The sequence below is a fragment of the Ammospiza nelsoni genome, chromosome 7, assembly GCF_027579445.1.
Source record: "Ammospiza nelsoni isolate bAmmNel1 chromosome 7, bAmmNel1.pri, whole genome shotgun sequence".
NCBI lineage: Eukaryota > Metazoa > Chordata > Aves > Passeriformes > Passerellidae > Ammospiza > Ammospiza nelsoni.
This window is the reverse complement of record NC_080639.1, coordinates 11,793,372-11,812,376: the sequence shown is the minus strand read 5'-3', so window position 1 is coordinate 11,812,376 and position 19,005 is coordinate 11,793,372. Positions and strand designations below refer to the sequence as shown.

General features: G+C 38.1%; 1 protein-coding gene across 2 annotated transcripts in view; it reads left to right on the top strand.

Moving 5' to 3' along the window:
* HECW2 (HECT, C2 and WW domain containing E3 ubiquitin protein ligase 2) overlaps positions 1–19,005 on the top strand; it is a 105,921-nt gene that overhangs the window by 71,032 nt on the left and 15,884 nt on the right. For both annotated transcript variants that reach the window (XM_059475588.1, XM_059475589.1), the window contains 8 exons: positions 3,488–3,571; positions 5,379–5,488; positions 8,923–9,043; positions 11,044–11,157; positions 14,723–14,875; positions 16,887–16,985; positions 18,108–18,237; positions 18,817–18,963. In XM_059475588.1, the coding sequence (XP_059331571.1) occupies positions 3,488–3,571; positions 5,379–5,488; positions 8,923–9,043; positions 11,044–11,157; positions 14,723–14,875; positions 16,887–16,985; positions 18,108–18,237; positions 18,817–18,963 (958 nt within the window). The remainder of the gene's footprint in view (positions 1–3,487; positions 3,572–5,378; positions 5,489–8,922; positions 9,044–11,043; positions 11,158–14,722; positions 14,876–16,886; positions 16,986–18,107; positions 18,238–18,816; positions 18,964–19,005) is intronic.

Genomic DNA, 19,005 nt, shown 5'->3' with positions numbered 1-19,005 from the left:
TTAGTGAAGTCTGCTATTCCCATTTCAGTAAAAATGCTAATTACAGGTAGCTACTTTCATTAATTAACAGTGAAACATAACAGAATGTAGACTTCTGATGACTTCAAACATATTTATAAAGCTGTGGGAAATAGTTTTTCACTGTATTTCTGTGTAACAGTCTGCTTTGACAAGGTTGGAGAGAACAGAGATAATGTTTAATTATCAGATAAATGTACCTACAAGAAAATGTTTGGAACAACTGGCATAAGAGATTTGCTGATGTCTTCCTAATGTGCCAAGGCAGCTGGATGGCACAGCAAATGTGCCCATTCATTCAGCTGGGAGCATGAGGCAGAATGGCATTTGGATTTGTCCTTATCTTTGCAAAGCACATTTACAGAAAGGCTGTCCTGGCCTCATGACATCTGGAGATAATCTTACCTCAATCAGAATTTTTTATGTCTCTCCAAAATTTACAAAATGGTACATCTACAGATTTTTGCACAGTGCAACAAGATCTGAGGAAGGATGATCTTTGTTGTGTGGCTGTTGTAACTCCCTCATATCTTTGGACTTGGAAATGGAAACACCAGCAACTTGGATAGTATTGGCCAGAACTGAAATGAATGTATCTGTTCTTCCTTGGACACTACATTTAAAAACTTGGTTTGATTGTTGGCAGTGTCTCTCCTGTGCAGTGCTGTGTTCCAGAGTTCTACCCACACTGGCTGGCATGGTAGCCAGCACTGGTACTCATTTTTCTTCTGTTCTGTGTTACTTAGTGATCCCTTTTCCTCTGTGTCCTGCAAGTTCCCAAAATTCAGTGAGCTACCCTATTTTGCAGTTTCCCCATGTGTAGCATAACAAGTTTGTGATGTGTTAAAGACGTGGTTTACCTTCTAAAGAAATCCTAGCTGCCAAACCTGAACCAACACACTAGCAGAATACAAGCTCTCTAGAAAATACAGCAGAAATCTGCAGTTCTCAGCATGTCAAAACACTTGTACCCATATCACTGCAGGCAAGTTTCCTCCACCAGGCTTGGTTTGAAATCTGCTGGGAAGTAGCATACAAACAATTTCTGGTTGCTTGTAGTTTCATTGCTTCATATTCTTTTTCCCAGGGTGCTTGATTTCCTGCAGTCTGATAGCAATCAGTGCAATTTTCTTCATGTGTGTTGTGGGTTTTTTTTAACAAACTAAAGTTCAAATTGCTCACAAGGCTTGTTGGTATTCCCCGATTCTGCTTCTAGCAGAACCTTGCTTCCTGATTACAGATGCATAATTTCCCGCAAACTTGATTTCTCAAGAAAAGTTGAGTTTCAGATTAGAAACGAAATATCAGAGGATTTTCTGTACCTCCTAATTTGATTGAGATTATATGTCCTTCTGTACATTTACTTTGGAAGGAGACTGAAGATATATGCCTTAACTGACTTTCCTCAGCAGAATGATTGAGGATTTTAATGAACATAATTTTTTTTTACATTGAATGGGATTGGTCAGAAAAGCCATTCTCTTAAGCTGAATGGTCCCATTTTAATTTTAGTATTTGAAGTTATTAATTTAATTAGCATAAATTATCTTCCATTATACTTCTCCTATATTCTTCTAGAGCTGATGCTTCAGTAAGATTTTAATTTTTATAAATATCCCAGTTTTATTTTTCCCGGTTAGTCTTTTAAAGACCCTGACTTAGCAAATTATTGGAATCCATGTCTGTTTGACACAGAGCAACCGTGAGACTAAGCAACTCCATGGACATTACTGTAACACCTGAAAAATTAAGCCCTAACTAAAATCCTTCAGTGTAAATTCTTTGTGTAATTTTTTTTAATAGTGATTAGTACAACTGCTAGTGATCTCTTCCTTTGAGGACCTCGGTGCAGTTGAAGTGAAATTATAATTATATTGAATATTCCTATTATTAATATTATTGCAATTGTTACATAGATGAGGAGGAAAATCAGTATTTGGCCAGTGGAAAAGGACATAGATAATTTGAAAAGATCTCTGACATTTTCTGTCTAAAATAATTTCTCATTACCTTAGAGAAATAAGAGATAAGAAGTTGAGAGTCTATTAAAATATAAAATGAAAGTATACTACATGTAGAAAATTGCTGTTCAGAGGTTTCATGGTGGAGTGGGAACATTATACTTCCCATATCTTTGTTAGGCATGTTGCCAAGATTAAATCTTCTTCCAGGCCACTAAAGGTAAATCTGAGAGGCTGCTAAATAATGTAAAGGGCTTCAGGCAAAGGCACCTGTTATACATTAAATATAATTTATAGTTTAATGGAAGGTAAAAGGCATATATATTTTTAAAAATCACTGAAATCACAACTCTCACTGGTAACACCAAAAAGTCATGCATTGCAATAATTTGGAAGGCTGCATATATTAGTTAACCCAGAAAATGTCCTTCTGGTTTCTGGTGTTGCTGACAACCGAACACTGAGATATATTTTATAATCCACCATTTATTTCCTCCAGCCTAGCCATTTGGGCACCAATGTAAAGTGAAGTGGGCTTTGGAAGTGTCCAGATGTCCCTGCCAATTGCATGGAGTGTTTTTGATCTTCTTGTCAGTGTTGGTAATAGGACATGGTGTAGACAGACTTGTGAGCTAAGCTAATGCTGCTGTTCTCACAGAGGTCTTTTCTGTTTGTTTGGGGGTTTTCTCCTTTCAAACTGGGACTAGGTTTAGGTTTTAATACATGGGTTTGATTCTTGTTTTCTTTTCCTCCAGAAGTGTAAAGACAAATTAGAATTTATCTCTGCTGTGCTATCATACCGATAGAGAAAAAATATGAAGGATGTACTTGTATTACAGAATGCAAGGAAAGGCTCTGCAGAGAAAAGTAATAAGAATTTAAGGAATTATATTCAGTATAGATCCTAAAATTATGTGTGTTACCATGCTCAGAACTTAAGATGCATAGATTCCACAGTCACCAAACAGGGTCTAGGAGAAAGGATATGTGTTTAGATGAAATACAGGGGAGAAGTACTGCAGGTTTTTTTTACTGGAAGATCTCTTAAGTGCAGTGTGTTATGAAAATGCTGGCTTTAAAATCACAGGTATACATTGTAATGTATGGCTTACATTTGTACAGAGATTCAGAAAGACAGTGAACTCATTTTTGCAATAGGAATGTATTTTTACAGGTTTCAGCCTCCTGCTTTGAATTAATAGACACGGACTTGAGTGTGAATTTTTGGGATTGATTTTTTTTTTACTCTTTTGGAGTAAAAGAAGCCTGCCCAGAGCATAAGCACATGAGCATTGAAGAGATGAGGGCAATGGGAGCATCCTTCCTCAGAGCAAATTAACTTTTTGGTTGTAGTATTTTACTGCTCACATGGGCTTGGTGTGGCAGGGAAAAAAAGTAGGGAAAACCATAACCCAGAGATTACTGATATACTCTGTACTCGTTGCTGTGGTACACATTGATGCCTTATTTGCAAAAGGTACTTTGAAAGCCTTTTTTTGCTCACACAGGGAGAAGATCCAGTTCATCCGGACAGAGGGAACACCTGGGCTGGTGCGTTTATCCAGTGATGCAGACCTTGTCATGTTACTCAGGTAGGCACTGCTGCTGCCCATGCACATGTGGAACACCTTGTGGCAGCCACTCAGGAGCTTTCAGGGAGCAGTGTGGGCTGATGATGTCACCCAGTTGCTTCCCTTTCCCTCCCTGGAGTTGCAGCTGGGAGAGCTACAGCTCAAGGCTCAGGTTTTATTTTCATCATGTTCAGTTCTAGATGGTAGTTGAATGTCACACTTTTCAAGTGCGACCTTCAGCTACTTGTGATTCACATGGGTTTGCCCAGACCACCTGTAATTGTCCTGTTGCATCCAGCCCTGATGCTTAGAAAGGTGGTACAGCTCAGACCTTTATTCATCAATGAGCCTTGTGCTACTTTTAGACTGCATCTGTTTATTTCTGTGCTTTGGGAAGTGCCTGTTTGTAAAGGCACATACTCGAGAAGTCTTTTTATTACTTAATATCTCTCTTGCCTCTTCACTTGCTGTCAAGCATTGTCCCCTTTTGTAAAGGCAATATTCTTAGACTTCAGAAAATGGGAAGCTGATTCTTTAGTACTTTTCATTTAAGCTATTAACTTGAAAAATCAGGCAGATTTTTTTGCTAAAATTAGACCCTTTTATCTTGATACTGTGCTCTCATCCACTGTAAAAATGCATCAAGAAGTTCATGGGTACCTTTAAAATGGAATCTAGTGAAATAAAATTGACATTATCAGTTGTATTTTGAGGTCAGGTTGTATAATGATAATCCTTTCTGGTCCCTAAATCTCCTAGTTATTACAGCTATTAAAAAATCTCTTTTTAAATCTATGTCTGGGTCTTTTTGAAATGTAAATATTGTTTCTTAAGAAACTTTTTAAAATGTTTAACTTGGAGGAAAACATCACATGGCCATGACTGCAAAAAAAACTGTGAGAAAGAACCCGTTTTAAAAAAGTCCATGTAAAAAATCTAGATATTTGTTTGGTGAGCAGACTTAGTAAAAAAACATCTTTTATTTTAACATTGTTTTCGTTGCATTGGATAGTATAAGACAGGTTTACAGTTCTTTCTATAGCTCAGTTTTTGAAAGTGATTTTTATGTACTATTGCAACAGTTTATTTGTGTCATGTTTCACATTCAAAATACCTTTTGATACCAGATCCATTCTGACATTAGATATTCTGTCCCTTTTTGGATTTCCTTGTCAAATTTGGGAAAAGACTGAAATTTTAATATATATATATGCATATATACATACATGCATACACACACACACACACACACACACACACACACAGAAGCAGTGATTAGGCTGCAGAATGTTTGAGTTTTTTCACTTAAAAAGTTGTGTATCAATAATAGATGAAGCATGAAGTAACTGAGCTTGAAATGCTAGATGTGATTCCTGGTTCTGTTATTAAACATAAAATGTTTAATAGGACTGTTATTAAACATAAAATGTTGTGCTAACAAGCTTACCAGTCAATACACTTAACAAGTTCAGATGTGATTCTTAATCCTGGAGGCTTAGAATGTTTCTGAGTAAGGTTATTGACCCCTTTGTAATGAGAACATTTAAAAAAAAAAAAAAAGAGAGAGTGGCCCATGAATTTTTAAGGCTGATTAACTATATTTTAACCTTGAGAGGAAATACCCAAATAGCAGTTATTGCTTTCTAGTACTTTCAAAATCTGCTTGAGGAAATGGCAATAAAATACTTTGTAGCACTTAAAGTGTGCACGGTGAAAATAGGTGACTATCAAAGAAAACAGGTTAATAACTAGGGATTTATCCCTAGAAAGTGAAACCTGCTATTTATTCAAATAAACATGTTCTTTCTCCTTTTCTCCTTTTTGCCAGCTTGTTTGAGGAGGAGATAATGTCATATGTGCCGCCACATGCCTTACTTCATCCCAGCTATTGCCAGTCCCCGCGAGGCTCGCCGGTGTCTTCACCTCAGAACTCTCCAGGTAAGTTGCTCAGGCAAAGCTTCTGCAGGGCTTCCATGAAACCAGTTCTCATCCTTGATCAGACAAGATCTAGAACTATTTTTGAACTAAGTCAACAAGTCCAATTGTATTTGACTGTCAGACTTGAACTTTTGCCTTGGCTCACAAGATGTTTTGCTGGATGTATGCAACTTGAGGGGTTGTGATTTTGTTCTGACTTGTAAAAAAACATGCAGACTTGTTTCTCGCTGGTGTGAAACAACTAAGTGACTGCTCATGCCAGCATCCTGATGCCTGGAGCATGGATCTAATAGCTGTAAATTAAAATGGCAATGTAATGGGGCTGTGGGGCAATGAGGGACAATTTTATATATAAAAGCCAGCTTGTTATACTTTACCACAATTTCAAAACATAGCATACTACAGCTGTCTGAATATTCACGTCAGAATGGAAGGAGACTGATATTTCAGATTCTGAGTTGCAGATTAGAACTAAATTATTGCAAGTATGACAAGTAGCATTTGAAAGCCATGTTGATAGATGTTGCTATGCTTAGTTTCCTCATGATAACAGATAAATCAGAAGTGACTTTAGGGGATTTCTACAAATTTGATAACAAAAGTATAGATAAATAGAGAACATTTAGAGTGTAAGCAACTCTAGATAGTTACAGACAACAAGTAGTTTTTATCAGAAAAAGAACTGTGATTTTCATGGGCATTTCCCAGTCCAGAGTAACAAAAAGCTTTGCCTTTTCATGGAATCAAATTAAATGCATTCATAAACATGTGGTAGCTTTTCCTGCTGTTGGACAAAGAACCTCTGTAAGATCTCTCTGAAGAAATGATCTGAAGACTTTAATGATCTTTGGCTTTCTGTGAAGCAGTGAAATACAGTATTCACAGTTATTAATACTTTCAGTATGTATGTGGTTTAGATATAACTGTTTCCCTGTATTGACAAGAAGGGAATGATCTGCATGTATGCATCTTACTTCCAACTGCAAACCTGGCAGTCTTTTACAAATAAAACCAGTTTTGGCTTCCAGAGTTAAGATTTCTTAATCACTGGTATGTGCACCAAAGCATGCTGGGCATAGTTTCATTCCAACAAAGTAATTTCAAAATATGCTCAGTCTTTTACATGTGATATTCTCATTTACTCACAGTAGCAGCAGACAGTAGAGAAGGAACAGTGATGGGTTTAGTCGCGTTCTCCCTAAAATTGTAATCTCTCTTCTGGCTCATAGAAAAATATAGAGAGACCATTGAATCTCTCTGTCAGTCTGCAAGGGTGCATGTTTGTGTTGGTGTACAAATGACTTTTTTGATGAGAAATTGTAAATAGCCCATGTTTCTATGGAGGCTCTGTTTTTTCTCATCAGCTAAGCTGGCTGTGCTGCACTGCACGAGGTGGGGTGTTAAGGATCCATTGTTCAGATCAGTCACAATCACTTGTACTTTCTGTTTTGGAAAAGATGAATAGTCATGAAGCTACTCTTTATATCTGCTTCAGAATATAAGCTCTTTGAAAATCAAGTATGATTATCACATCACTGGTGGTTTTAGCTCTTCCATTAACATCTTTTGTTCCCAAGGCGGAAGTAATCACTATAATTGCCCAGGAATTTCTTGGCATATGCATCTGATTTGCAGTGAGGAACTTGTCATGTGCTGACAGAATATTATGATGCTGATCTCTGAACCATGAATAATGTGTTATCAGATTCATGTTTTGTGATACCCTTCAAAAAAATCTAGCTTCCTTGAGGGGTTAACATTAAAGTATATTTTTGTTGCCTTTTCTGGTGACTGCATTTTTGTACATAGTTTGACCCAAAGCAAAACAAACAAGAGAGGGAAAAGGCCAATAGTTAAAATGCTTGTTTACTGTTTCTGTAAGTTTTCAGGAGATTTCAGCTCAGTGTACCTTTAGAAGCTCTTGGTGCTCTCAGTAAAAGAGGAAAACCACTATAGAAGAATCAATGACCATGATCTCTGTTTTCGGAGGGATGGTTCATGTTTCTTTTGGAGCCCTGCAGATTCCATGATATTTACTATCCTCCCACACTTCACTTGAAGCCTGGAACAAGTGCCAAGTGTATTTCTGGTCGGACAGGTCTTTTAAGGACCTGTTAATTGGCATTCAACTTAGTGAGCTCACTGGCTGTCTCTGATCTGTGCAGAGATAGACTCTGCAGCTCCTTCCAGCCCCCACTTCCGCAGGATGTGCTGTCGCCGTTTCCGTCAGACCCATGGGCTTTGTGGCTGCTCTCCTTCCCCTTCTCTGCCCACAGAGGCTGAACGGATGCACCTCCTCTCTTGTTTTACCTGAAACGTTACATTCACATGCCTTCCCCACAGCAGCATTCAATGTTTCTGTATTGGCTTAGCTTCATGCAGGGAGCCACAAACAAACTTGCATGAGGAACTGAGGTAAAAGACAGAACTCTGCAGAACAGTGCTGCTAAACTGTTCATTTGTGCTTTCAGTGCTTTACAGGTGGCCACTAGTTCCAGAGAAGTAGTTGGCGACTTATGTGTATTTTAGGGCATGAAAAATTTTAAACATCGTCCAGATTTTTTGTAGGATGTCTACACAGCCATGCAGCAGGGAAGGAGTTTAACTGCCTCCTTGGCACCCTGCCTCACAATCAAAGCAGCGGAAGTCATTTATCCAGGGAGGCAGTGGAAGTCCTAATGATGGCCATTTTCAGAACAGATGAGACTAAACACCTGATTTGTATACACTGTCCATGCAGTTGTAGGGTATGCCTTTTTTTTTTTTTTTTGTGTACAGATCTCACCTCTTCTTGGTTTTAAGAAATTGACCCTCAAAACCAGTTTTTCAAAATTAAATTCCCTTACATGAACATCATGTATGTTTCTGCAGCCACAGATTAGAAGTTCCACAAAATTAAATTTGGTAGTCTTTCCATTCTTCCTATATTTTTCTTCCTTGTTACTTCCCCAGGGAAAATCTTCCACTAAGGAATTTCCAAATATTTTCCTTCTTCCTCTTGGTGTAGTCATCATGGGAAATGCAGAGTTCAGCCTATTTTTGCTTCATTTCTGAGTTGTTGTTTTCCTGATAATATTAAAACCAGAACAGAACATTTATTGTATGAACTATTATAAAGGTAAGACATAAAGTGTACTTGAAAAACAAAAAGTAAAGTCTTTCTAGTTGCTTCGTTGTTTTTAAAATCCATCTTTTGCATTGACCTGGATTTGCTCTTTTAAGATTTACTTTTGAAAGATGATACTATTGGAAGTGAGCAACCGAAAAGTCTGCAGAGCAGATTTGAAGATATGCAGCTTTTACTCTTTATGGAGGTGACTAAACCAAACACATACCATGCATATCTCTTGCTATGAAGGAGTCTTCCCAGGAGCAGATGGGACATCCATCAGCTGGTGTCACACAGCTCATTCTGTGCCCATTGCTCCCTGCAGGTACTCAGCGTGCCAACGCCCGAGCTCCAGCTCCATACAAAAGAGACTTTGAAGCCAAGCTGAGGAACTTCTACAGGAAGTTGGAGACTAAAGGATATGGACAAGGCCCAGGGAAATTGAAGTAGGTTGAAGCATCTTGTGAAACTGGATTTCTTTTCAGGCAGCTTGCCTTGCCTCGCACATCTGCAAGCTTCTTCCCATTAGAAGGAATGCAGATGTTATGGTTACCCAGGCATTTCTGGGAATAGAAAACCTGTAATAAAAGACTTAATGCCAGCATGTGATTCATAGCAGAGGGTACAGCAAGTTCTGAGCACCTCTGTGCTTCCTCCAACTATGTTTTTGTACAGACAATGTTACCAATATGGTGCCAAAAAGAGCTCTGGGAAGAGGCCTGCAGAACAGGAGGCATCTGAATTCTTCCATTATGATATAAACAGTTATATTTTCTCATATCTTTTTCCACTAAAAAAAAATTAGAGAGACATATCTTTTGTACATCATTGCCTGTTCTGATACCACAGTCCTCTTTAGTAAAGAGGATTCAAATATTACATGTTACTAAACTCTAAAGATTGCCTCAAAAAACTGGTAATATTTTTATTTTAGAACTCTGAATGGTAGAGTGCTTGGAGTGAGGTCTTCCCTTCTTCATTTATTAGCTAATCATGTGATTATGTGCTGTTATATATAAGAATTGTTCTCACAAGATACTTTCAAAATTTTGTAAATTACCAAGTCTTGTGCCAGTTATCAAACTCATAGCCATGAGGCACTAGAACATGATTTAATCATTTCCTCCATTATAAAAAAGGGGGTTTCTATTTTTTTTTATATTTCCTTCAGCCAGTCACTTCTCTTATTTTGCAGAAATCTGTGCAAAGCTCAGACTTCATTCATGTGAGCTTGTTACAAGTTTTGCAAAAATGAAATGGGATTAAAATGCTATTGTTTAGGCCTTAAGGGGCAAAGGTTGAGCAATGTCTGCCTAGAATGTAATCAGATCATAAACAGTTAAAGCCTTATCTATGAAAGCTTTGTCCTGAATGCTTGGACAAATAACTGGTGGGTAGCATTTGCTCCTTGTAATAATCTGTTCAATTTCTTACACCCCTTTTTCCCCTGACCTATTTGCCATCACACTGTAGATTTTTAAGCTGTAGTTTGACATGTGAACGGACGTTTTCTCTGGGTTGCTTTCCCAGGCAACAGCACTGACCTGTTCAAAGCAGGGCCCAGCACAGCTCTGCTGCTGCCTGGGTCTCCTCTTTGCCCAGGTGCCTGCTCAGCTCCAGGCTCTCCCCTTGCATGTCCTTGGCAGGATGGCTCAGTGCAGTCACTGGGCTCTGCAGGGCCACAGGGGCTTTGCAGGAGCTGGGGTGGGTTCAGCTGCCTTCCAGCAGCTGCTGGCTGATGGGCACACACAGAAGGCAGTGTTTGAATATAGAGCAAGTGAAGTCTCAGGAAACTAATTGAACACATTTTTTTTGGCAGGGGATGTTTAAGTAAGGAGGATTCTTTCACCTCTTATTTTAGATCTTCATGACACTTCCTTATTTGCACAATTTTTCTTTCAGAAGGTACATTGCATTTTCGCATGTGATGCTTAAGTGGGGTTTTGTACAAATAATTGCCATTCCTTCTGGACTTTTTGTACCATCACACACTCAAGGATAATGTAGAAATGTGTGTTTCTGGCTTTACCATACTGTGATTTTCCATGGTTTTATCTTTTTCTGTGTTAAGAGGCTGATTTTTACAGAAAAGACGAGACTCTTGCTCACAGTTAAACTCACTTAGGGGCCCAGCTTTACAAAAGGATTTCAGACTTAATGAAAATGCCAGCTTTAGGACCTTTCTCCTTAAGACTTTAAGGAAGGACCAAGGCAGACAAAACAAAACTACTCTTCTTTGTACAATGTACAGTGTACAAGGGACATTTTATTGAAACATAAGGGAGCACATTGGAGGAGAACAGGAGCTTCCTGATCTGAATAAAATTATCCAGCAGAAACGGGTATCTCTGAAATCACCCGGGTTATTATCCTGCTGTGTAAATAGTTGTTTCCAGATGTGGTTCATGTTCACAAATTGCTGTTTCAAAATACTTTTGCCCTTCAGATTAATCATCAGGAGAGATCACTTGTTAGAAGATGCCTTTAACCAGATCATGGGCTACTCAAGAAAAGACCTGCAGAGAAATAAACTCTATGTCACGTTTGTTGGGGAAGAAGGGTGAGTAAAACAGGGAAGTATTTGTGGTCTGAGAACACAGTGTCTTGCAGCTTCTCTCTCACCAGATTGTTCTCTAGAGAGAAAAGAGGAACAACTGTGGTCAGGAAATGCCACATACACAAGCCTAGAACATACAGCTGTTCAAGATGGCTTCTTAAGCATTTTGCAATGTAACATACCCTGCCTTTGCAGAAGTAATGTGAATGGTTATGTGAATTTTCCCAGTAGTTGGTGTGTGTTTCAGAATGTTGCTGGGAAAGCAAATTAAAAACCAAACAGCTTTCTTGTGTTATTCATATTTCTTTTCTCTCAGTGCTGTTGTGTCTCCAGGGCTTACCAAAAGACAGCTGCCATTTGTTGGAGGGAGTGTGCTTTCAGAGTAGGCTATGGGCTCAAGTCCTTGATTTAGCCCTGTCTGAGACACTGGGAGCAGAAAGCCCTCAGTACTACAGAAGGTGCTCACTGCCTCTTCAAGTCAGGGCCTACATCACAAGTAAAAGCAACTGGGCTGTTGCTAGTTGTTAAAAAACCCCAAATATTCCCCACGCTTCAAAGTCACATTCAGAGAATGCTCAGTCTGTGTCTAATGAAAGTCTAATGTGTTACAGGTTGTGAGATGTGTTTTGCAGAGCAACATGTGGTTAGATTTCCTTTGCAAGTGAAACTGAAACAGTGTACTATTTGCTGCTTTTGTCTCTTGATTTGTGCCCCCTTGTCTGTTGTTGAAATGGTTCATGAATATGTTTATAAATATTTAAACTTTTATTCCATGATATTCAGACAACTGCAGCACAGCACTTGGAATGCTGTAGTGTGGGCTATTGCCATGCAATGTGTGAGTCTTTAAAATGCAAAGTTGTAATAGAAACGTCTCCTACAAGATTAGATAAAATTAATATGTCTTTGAAAACCTCTAAATCCTACTGTTTGTTTAAAATTCACCCTGAAGCACTTGGTGTTAATAAAGATCCAGTGAAGTCTTAAAATAATGTTAACACCTGAGAGCCAAGTGTGGACTTGTTCATATAAATAATATCACCATGCTGTCTGAGGAAAAACTCAGAACTGGAATGGCAAGGTGGTGCACAATGAGATTATGCTGTATTGACAAAGGAGAGTGGGGATGCAGGAGCAAGGCCTGCTTTCTCAGCCCCTACCAGCCTTTACTTTCACAGCTACAGCCTCAAATCAGATTTAAAAATGAAAGGGAAATTCTTTAAATCATACATGAGATAGAGATTGATCCAGATACACCATTTCCTTTCATCAGATGTCAGAATTTTGCATTTCACCACTCAGCAGCATGAGGAGTGACCTGGAAATGGGGGTGACACCTCCTGTCCCCATTGTATCCAGCTTTACATGAGACTCTAGCCTTAATGGAAAAGAATCAGTTCATTAGGAGCAAAGGGAAATTAAAATGACGTCAGTCCTTTATTTGCACATCTGTATTTTTAATGAAGAAAGGATGTGTGCAAACAGTATTGTTTCATCAGAGATGGTGCAAGGATATGTATCACATCCAACTCTTCATTTGGCCAGGTGAAGAAAGACAGGTCAGGGTGGAGGAGAGGAGGAATACTGAAAGTTAATTGTTTCCTATTTGCTCCTCCTTTTTTAACAGTGTAAGTAGGAGTTTACTTTTGCATTTCTTTTGCTCTTGGTAAAGAGATATAAGTCATAAAGCAATGGGTAAGGAAATAATTACATAATACAACATTTTAGTAACTCTTGATTTATTAATATATAAAATAGTAAGTGGGGCAACTCAGACATGGTTGTTGCTGTTCAAGTGATTTCTGTCATAAGTCTCATAATGTGTATCTTCCTCCAATCTTCAGTTTCTATACTTACCAATTGTGATGCTCATTTAATGGTTGTTATACACTCATTCATTTTGGTAATAAATTACAAAAAATTAGATAGAAAAAATATGGTTCCTTGTTTTTCCTGAGTTCTTTGAACTACTAGGAGAAGCTGCTTTGCATTTAAGTGTGGTAAATCTGAAATATTAATGGTGGTTCCTAGGAGACATGAGTCATGTTGCCAACAACATGAACATCCAAATGCCCCACAGTTGCATCTGTTGTGTGGTTGCATACCTCTCATATGAAGTTTTCTCACCCTTGTGCCAAGCCTTTAATTGTAGGATAAATCTGACTGGCAGTGCAGGACTCTCATGATTGATTTATTTAACATGACTCACAGTAACTGCATACAGAGGGAGCTGTATGAAGTGCCTGATAGTCAAGCACACAGTTTCCTTTCTATCTCAAGATTTCTTAGTGTGTCTGATTATCCCAGAAGTTTGCAAGAATCTTGCAGACGACCCTTTGCTTGATCCTGGTATTTGTGCCAAGATTAAGATCCAACAGTTGTCCATGGTGTCAAACCATTTTTGATTTTTTCCTCTCTAATTTATTGATGGAATCTACCCCTTCTTGCCAGGGTAAGGATCTGTTTCAGTACTTCACTGAAGCTTAACAGAAGTGAAATGCTTCCAAGTGACTGAAGGGAAAATGTATTTATTCAGCTGAGGGAAGAGGGTTTGTCCTCAGCTTGATAACGGCACCTAGCCTTTACTGTCCTGACAGCTTCATCCTCAAAAACAACTCTCATTTGTGGTTATCTTCTGTAAAAGTCTGTGAGCCAAAACATTTGTAGTAGGAGTTTTTTGTGAAAGCTGACCTTCTCTGTGGTACCTGTGTCTGTGCATCGTCTTAGTACTTGAGTCAAATATTAAGTCTTTTATCTATAAAAGATGTATCTTTCTTTTTGGTAGGATTATAATATTCTCTGCTCCCCACTGGAAAACTAGTTTTCTGTTTTCCAACTCTAATAGAGCATTAATGTCATACCTAACTCATTTCACTGGTGACCTGCAGAGTAATGTCACAATTCAATCTCAGTGCATTGTCAGCAATGAATTTGTTTATCATTCAGGAAGAAGAGGTTATTTAGATTCATTAGTACTGGAATCTTCAAATAGGGGAAAAAAGTAGAAAACAATAAATAAAAAAACCCAACAAAGGAAGTGCACTCTCCAAAAGACATTTAAATGCACTCAAGTTTGGAAGACAGACAAGAAAATTTAGACCAAGAAACATAAATCACTGAAGTAATCTCAGATTATATTGCTAGGGAGAACACAAATATTATCCCTCCAATTGTCCTATGGTTGCAGTCTGCAAAGACAAAATATGACCATTGTTTATTTTCATTGTTAATTTGTCAGATGAAGATAAGTCTGATTTTGGCTCTTTTCATGATTTGCCTCCTCCCCACCCCCAATTATTTGGTTATATTCCTGTGGCAGAGGCCACTGCAGCTGGAGCCAAAGATTTTTTTCTGAGTGCAGCCCACATGGAGAACTTCATTCCAGTCCTCCAAGCCATTCCATTTTAGAATAGTCCCTTGAGAGTTCCACATACTTTGGCATTAGGCAATATGCATGGATAAGGGTTTTGGTTAAAATCTTACGAAATTTTAATCAAAATATAGTGTAAGGAATGTAGATTAAAAAAAAGGTTCTTACTTGATAGTAATGTCAGGTTTCTCTTTAAAGGTTGGACTACAGTGGACCATCAAGAGAGTTTTTTTTCCTGGTGTCCAGGGAGCTCTTCAATCCATATTATGGTTTGTTTGAATATTCAGCCAATGATACCTACACAGTACAAATAAGTCCCATGTCTGCATTTGTAGACAATCACCATGAGTGGTAAGAATTCTTTTCTTTTGTTTTTCACTTGTAGAACAACTGCTCAAATCTGCTCAGACATGTAACACAGAATCTGATCTTTGTAACCAGCAGCAAAATAATTGCATTTCTTTAGACTTCCCTGATTTTGGTTTCTCTTGTGGTTTTTAAATGATCTTATTTCTCACAAGGTCAGCAAAATTATGATTTGGAACATATATCATGGGATTGTCTCACAACACAACTCCCTGCATTTCTTGTACATTAGTAGTCATTTCATGAAAGCAATATTAACCTCTTGTGTATTAGAAAAAACAAGAAAAAATAGCAACACATTGACTTTCTGTCAGCTAAGGAGATGACGGGAGGTTTCAGGCATGTATTACTATATGTAATTTGTTTGAATCTTCCAAAAGAGTGCAGAGATTACCTCAGTGGAAAACCCCCAGCATACATATTGGAAGGAGATCTGTGGTGATATCTTCATTGGGGGTAGGGAGGAGATTGCTGATCACACAGCTTTGAAACAGTCTGTAAATTTACCTCTGCTTCTGAAATAGTTATCGAGGATTTTTGCATAATCCTATTTTAACAATTATAAGCCAGTTTAAATCACCCTCAGTTGATTTAAGCCATGGCATCACCATAAATCTGTAAAGCTGTGCTGTGACTATTAACAGAGAATTCTGCTGTGTAAGTAGTTGGATTACATTAATAGTGGAATGACAACTGCTCATCTCTGTAGGACAGATATGCACTGAGTTCTTATTTTTTGAAGGCCAGTTATGAAGAATGAGTATCAGAGGGGAATCTCATTACTAATTTTACAATGAAAAGGAAATTACCTGGGTGGTAGTTCAGTTAGTGGAAGCAACCTGCCTGTTCAACTCCAGTACTTCAAGTCTCTATTGGAAAGGCAGACCAGCCTGGTGCAGAGGTGACAGAAAACCCTTATGTGCTGTGCAGCTTCTGCCAATGTTTTTTATTCATCCCTGGCTTCTGCAGTGCTGGGCCAGAGACCTGGGGAATGAAGGAGGCATGACCCCTATCTCTTTCAGAGAGTGCTGGTTTTGTACAGCCCCGGGGGGAATTCAGAAAATGCAGCTGTGACAAACAGTTTATGCATGGGAAGGGGAAGGCTCTGCATGTCACATCCTCATCTTACAAACATTGTACAAGCAGGTATCATAAAGCCCTAATTTTTTCCAATAAAAATGTTGTTAAGGATGCATAAACAGAAAGTTCAAGAAACATTTACTTTGAAAACAAACACTAGGCTTTAATCCAGTTCTAGAATTGTGGAAGAGCTTTCACAATGAATCTTGATTCTCATGGGAATATTTGCAAAGACCCTCCTATTTCAAGGTTGCTGCCATTTGTTCTCAATGCTGGCAAACTTGCTCCTTACACACCCAACAAAATAAAGATAATAAGGGAAGAAAGAGGTGAGAGAAGGAGATTTAGATCCTGTTGACATAGGGCTGGAGAGCACTGCTATACATAAAAAAACTTTCTGGCGCTGTTTGTGAAAATATACAGAGAACTCCTTAACCACAGTCAGAAGAGGGAGCAAGGAGCTCCTGTAAGTAGGAAAGACAGGCAGCATGAGCTGTCAGCCAGGGAAAGAGTAGCAAAACCTTTGGCCTCTCTATAACATGAAAACAAGTTAATCCTGTAGGGGTGTGGAATAAAAATAGACAGGGGCTATCATTTTGGGAGATAATGCATTTATTATGGCTGCTCTGGCAGGGGCCGATTGGGTTAAATATGGATTTGACATTTTTGAGCAGTTGTAACTTAGGTATCTGAGGGATTTTCCACACTCTGCAGTCTTGCATTTTTTATTATTTTTTTCCCTGTGCCTTACTGAGAATGTTAAAGAAACCCAAGAAATAAACAAAAATACCACAATTTAGACATAGCTGTCTGATTTAATAATGCTGTTTGGAAATACATTCAAGTTCTGATGACAGAGCAGTACCAACCACAAAGATTCAGTATCACAACTGTAATGTAACTCTTTCTCTTCCAGGTTCAGGTTTAGTGGTCGAATTCTTGGTCTTGCTCTGATACATCAGTATTTGCTGGATGCCTTTTTTACAAGACCCTTTTATAAAGCTCTCCTCCGAATGTGAGTAGAATTGTTCTGTCTCCTCTTTTGTTTGGTTCCTTCCCCATCAAAGATGCCATTTTGTGTATGGATCATTTATGATGCTGTACTGACAAAGGAGATAGGCTATTATTTATAACTTAGTTAAACTGATTTCGATCCATGAGTTTTTTGAAAAATTTCCTTGTTTCTGCTACCTCAGAATGTTGTTTGTGATCTGTATGAGAACCTCATGTTTTGTTTTAGCCCTGTTACTAGCTTTCTTCTACAAAATCTTAGACTTGAAGAGGTACAATGCGGTGCTGTGGGCTTATTCCAGATATTAATAGAGTTCTTATTCTTTTGTCATGCAATGACTCACAGGATAGGATATGAATCACTTCATAACTTAGACTGCACCATGCATTCTCAGATTAGACTAATTGTTGGCAATCTCCATTTTGAGGAGCTGTACTTTGATAGACTTCAGATGTAGTTTCCAGAACTACTGCTTCTGTTCTGGCTGAAACAATGAGAGCTGTGCTTGCTCAGCATGTCTGGAACATAAGACCTAATGAACTTAAGGTGCTTTACTTTTTATTTGAAAGCTGGTTTTGAGAAGTCTGGAAGCATATTTTTTCCTATAAAACATTGCATGTTCTAGTAGTGGGGAGTAATTAATACGTTCCTACAGCACATACATTTTTAAAACACCTAAATGCTAGCAGAAGAATGAGGTATGGGGAAATATGGTAAGTATGTGGTAAGCTGGAAATCTAAGCAGTTCAACAAATGATGGAGATGAGGCAGTGTAGCTACATAAACAAAAATGACACTGCTTGATTTTACTATTTGAATTCTTTGTCTCTTCAATCTGTGTATTTTCATAATTCCTAAATGTGCTTCTCAGGAAACATGAGGCAGACTCACCATTAAGAAGAAATGCATCTTCAAATTAAATTCTGGAGTTTTGTATATTTACAGAGTTATTTTGTGTTCTACAGTAACTGCTGTTACCAGGCAAATAAACAGAGATTTGAAGTTGTCCTCTTTATTAATGTTTCTCTTGGCTCCCATTCACAGTCTGTTTTGTCTGAGTTTAGTTACTGAGCACAGGCTGCTGCCATCATCTGTATTTGTGTGTTTTCTGCTTTCTTCTGTCAGACTCTGTGACCTGAGTGACCTGGAATATCTGGATGAAGAGTTTCACCAGAGTTTGCAGTGGATGAAAGACAACGACATACACGATATCCTAGATCTCACATTTACTGTAAATGAAGAAGTTTTTGGGCAGGTGTGCAAGTTTCTTTGTTTCCTTGGTGCATTCTCCTGCTAGATAAACATTTATTTGGACAGAAGAACGAGTGTTTCTCCATGCTGCCTTGAACTTGTATTTAAAATATTCCTGCTGGTGAAATCAATATTGAAATCTGGGGAGGAATTAATATTTGTAACAGGTCAAACACGTTCTTCTGGTTAAGGAGATTTTCTGGAGAGTATCCGAAATACCAGACTTTAGGGTTGCTTTGGTAGGTGTAGTTTACCTGGATTTAATTGCAGCAAAGTTGCCATTCAAAGGTATTACAACACCTTTGTTAAGGTATTATTCAGAAAACTTCAAAAGTCACTATAAAGATTGTTTCTTCTTCTCGACTTATTCTTAAATCTAATTATGAAGGTTCCTCAGACTAAATGGAATTTAAAATATTTTTTTAAAGACTTTTTGTATGTTCTCTTACTTCATATATTCCAGTTTGCTAGTAAGGCTTAGTGATTTTAAGGAATTACTTCAGCTTAAAAATTTTAATTATTACAATTCCTTCTTTTGTCTTTATAGTAACTGTGTTGTCACTTGGTCATTTTTTGTCCTAAGATCACAGAACGGGAACTGAAACCAGGAGGTGCCAATATCCCAGTCACTGAAAAGAACAAGAAAGAATACATAGAGAGAATGGTGAAATGGAGAATTGAGAGAGGAGTTGTACAACAAACAGAAAGTCTAGTTCGTGGCTTCTATGAGGTAAAAAGCTCCAAGATTAAATTTACTTTCTTCCTCCATCCA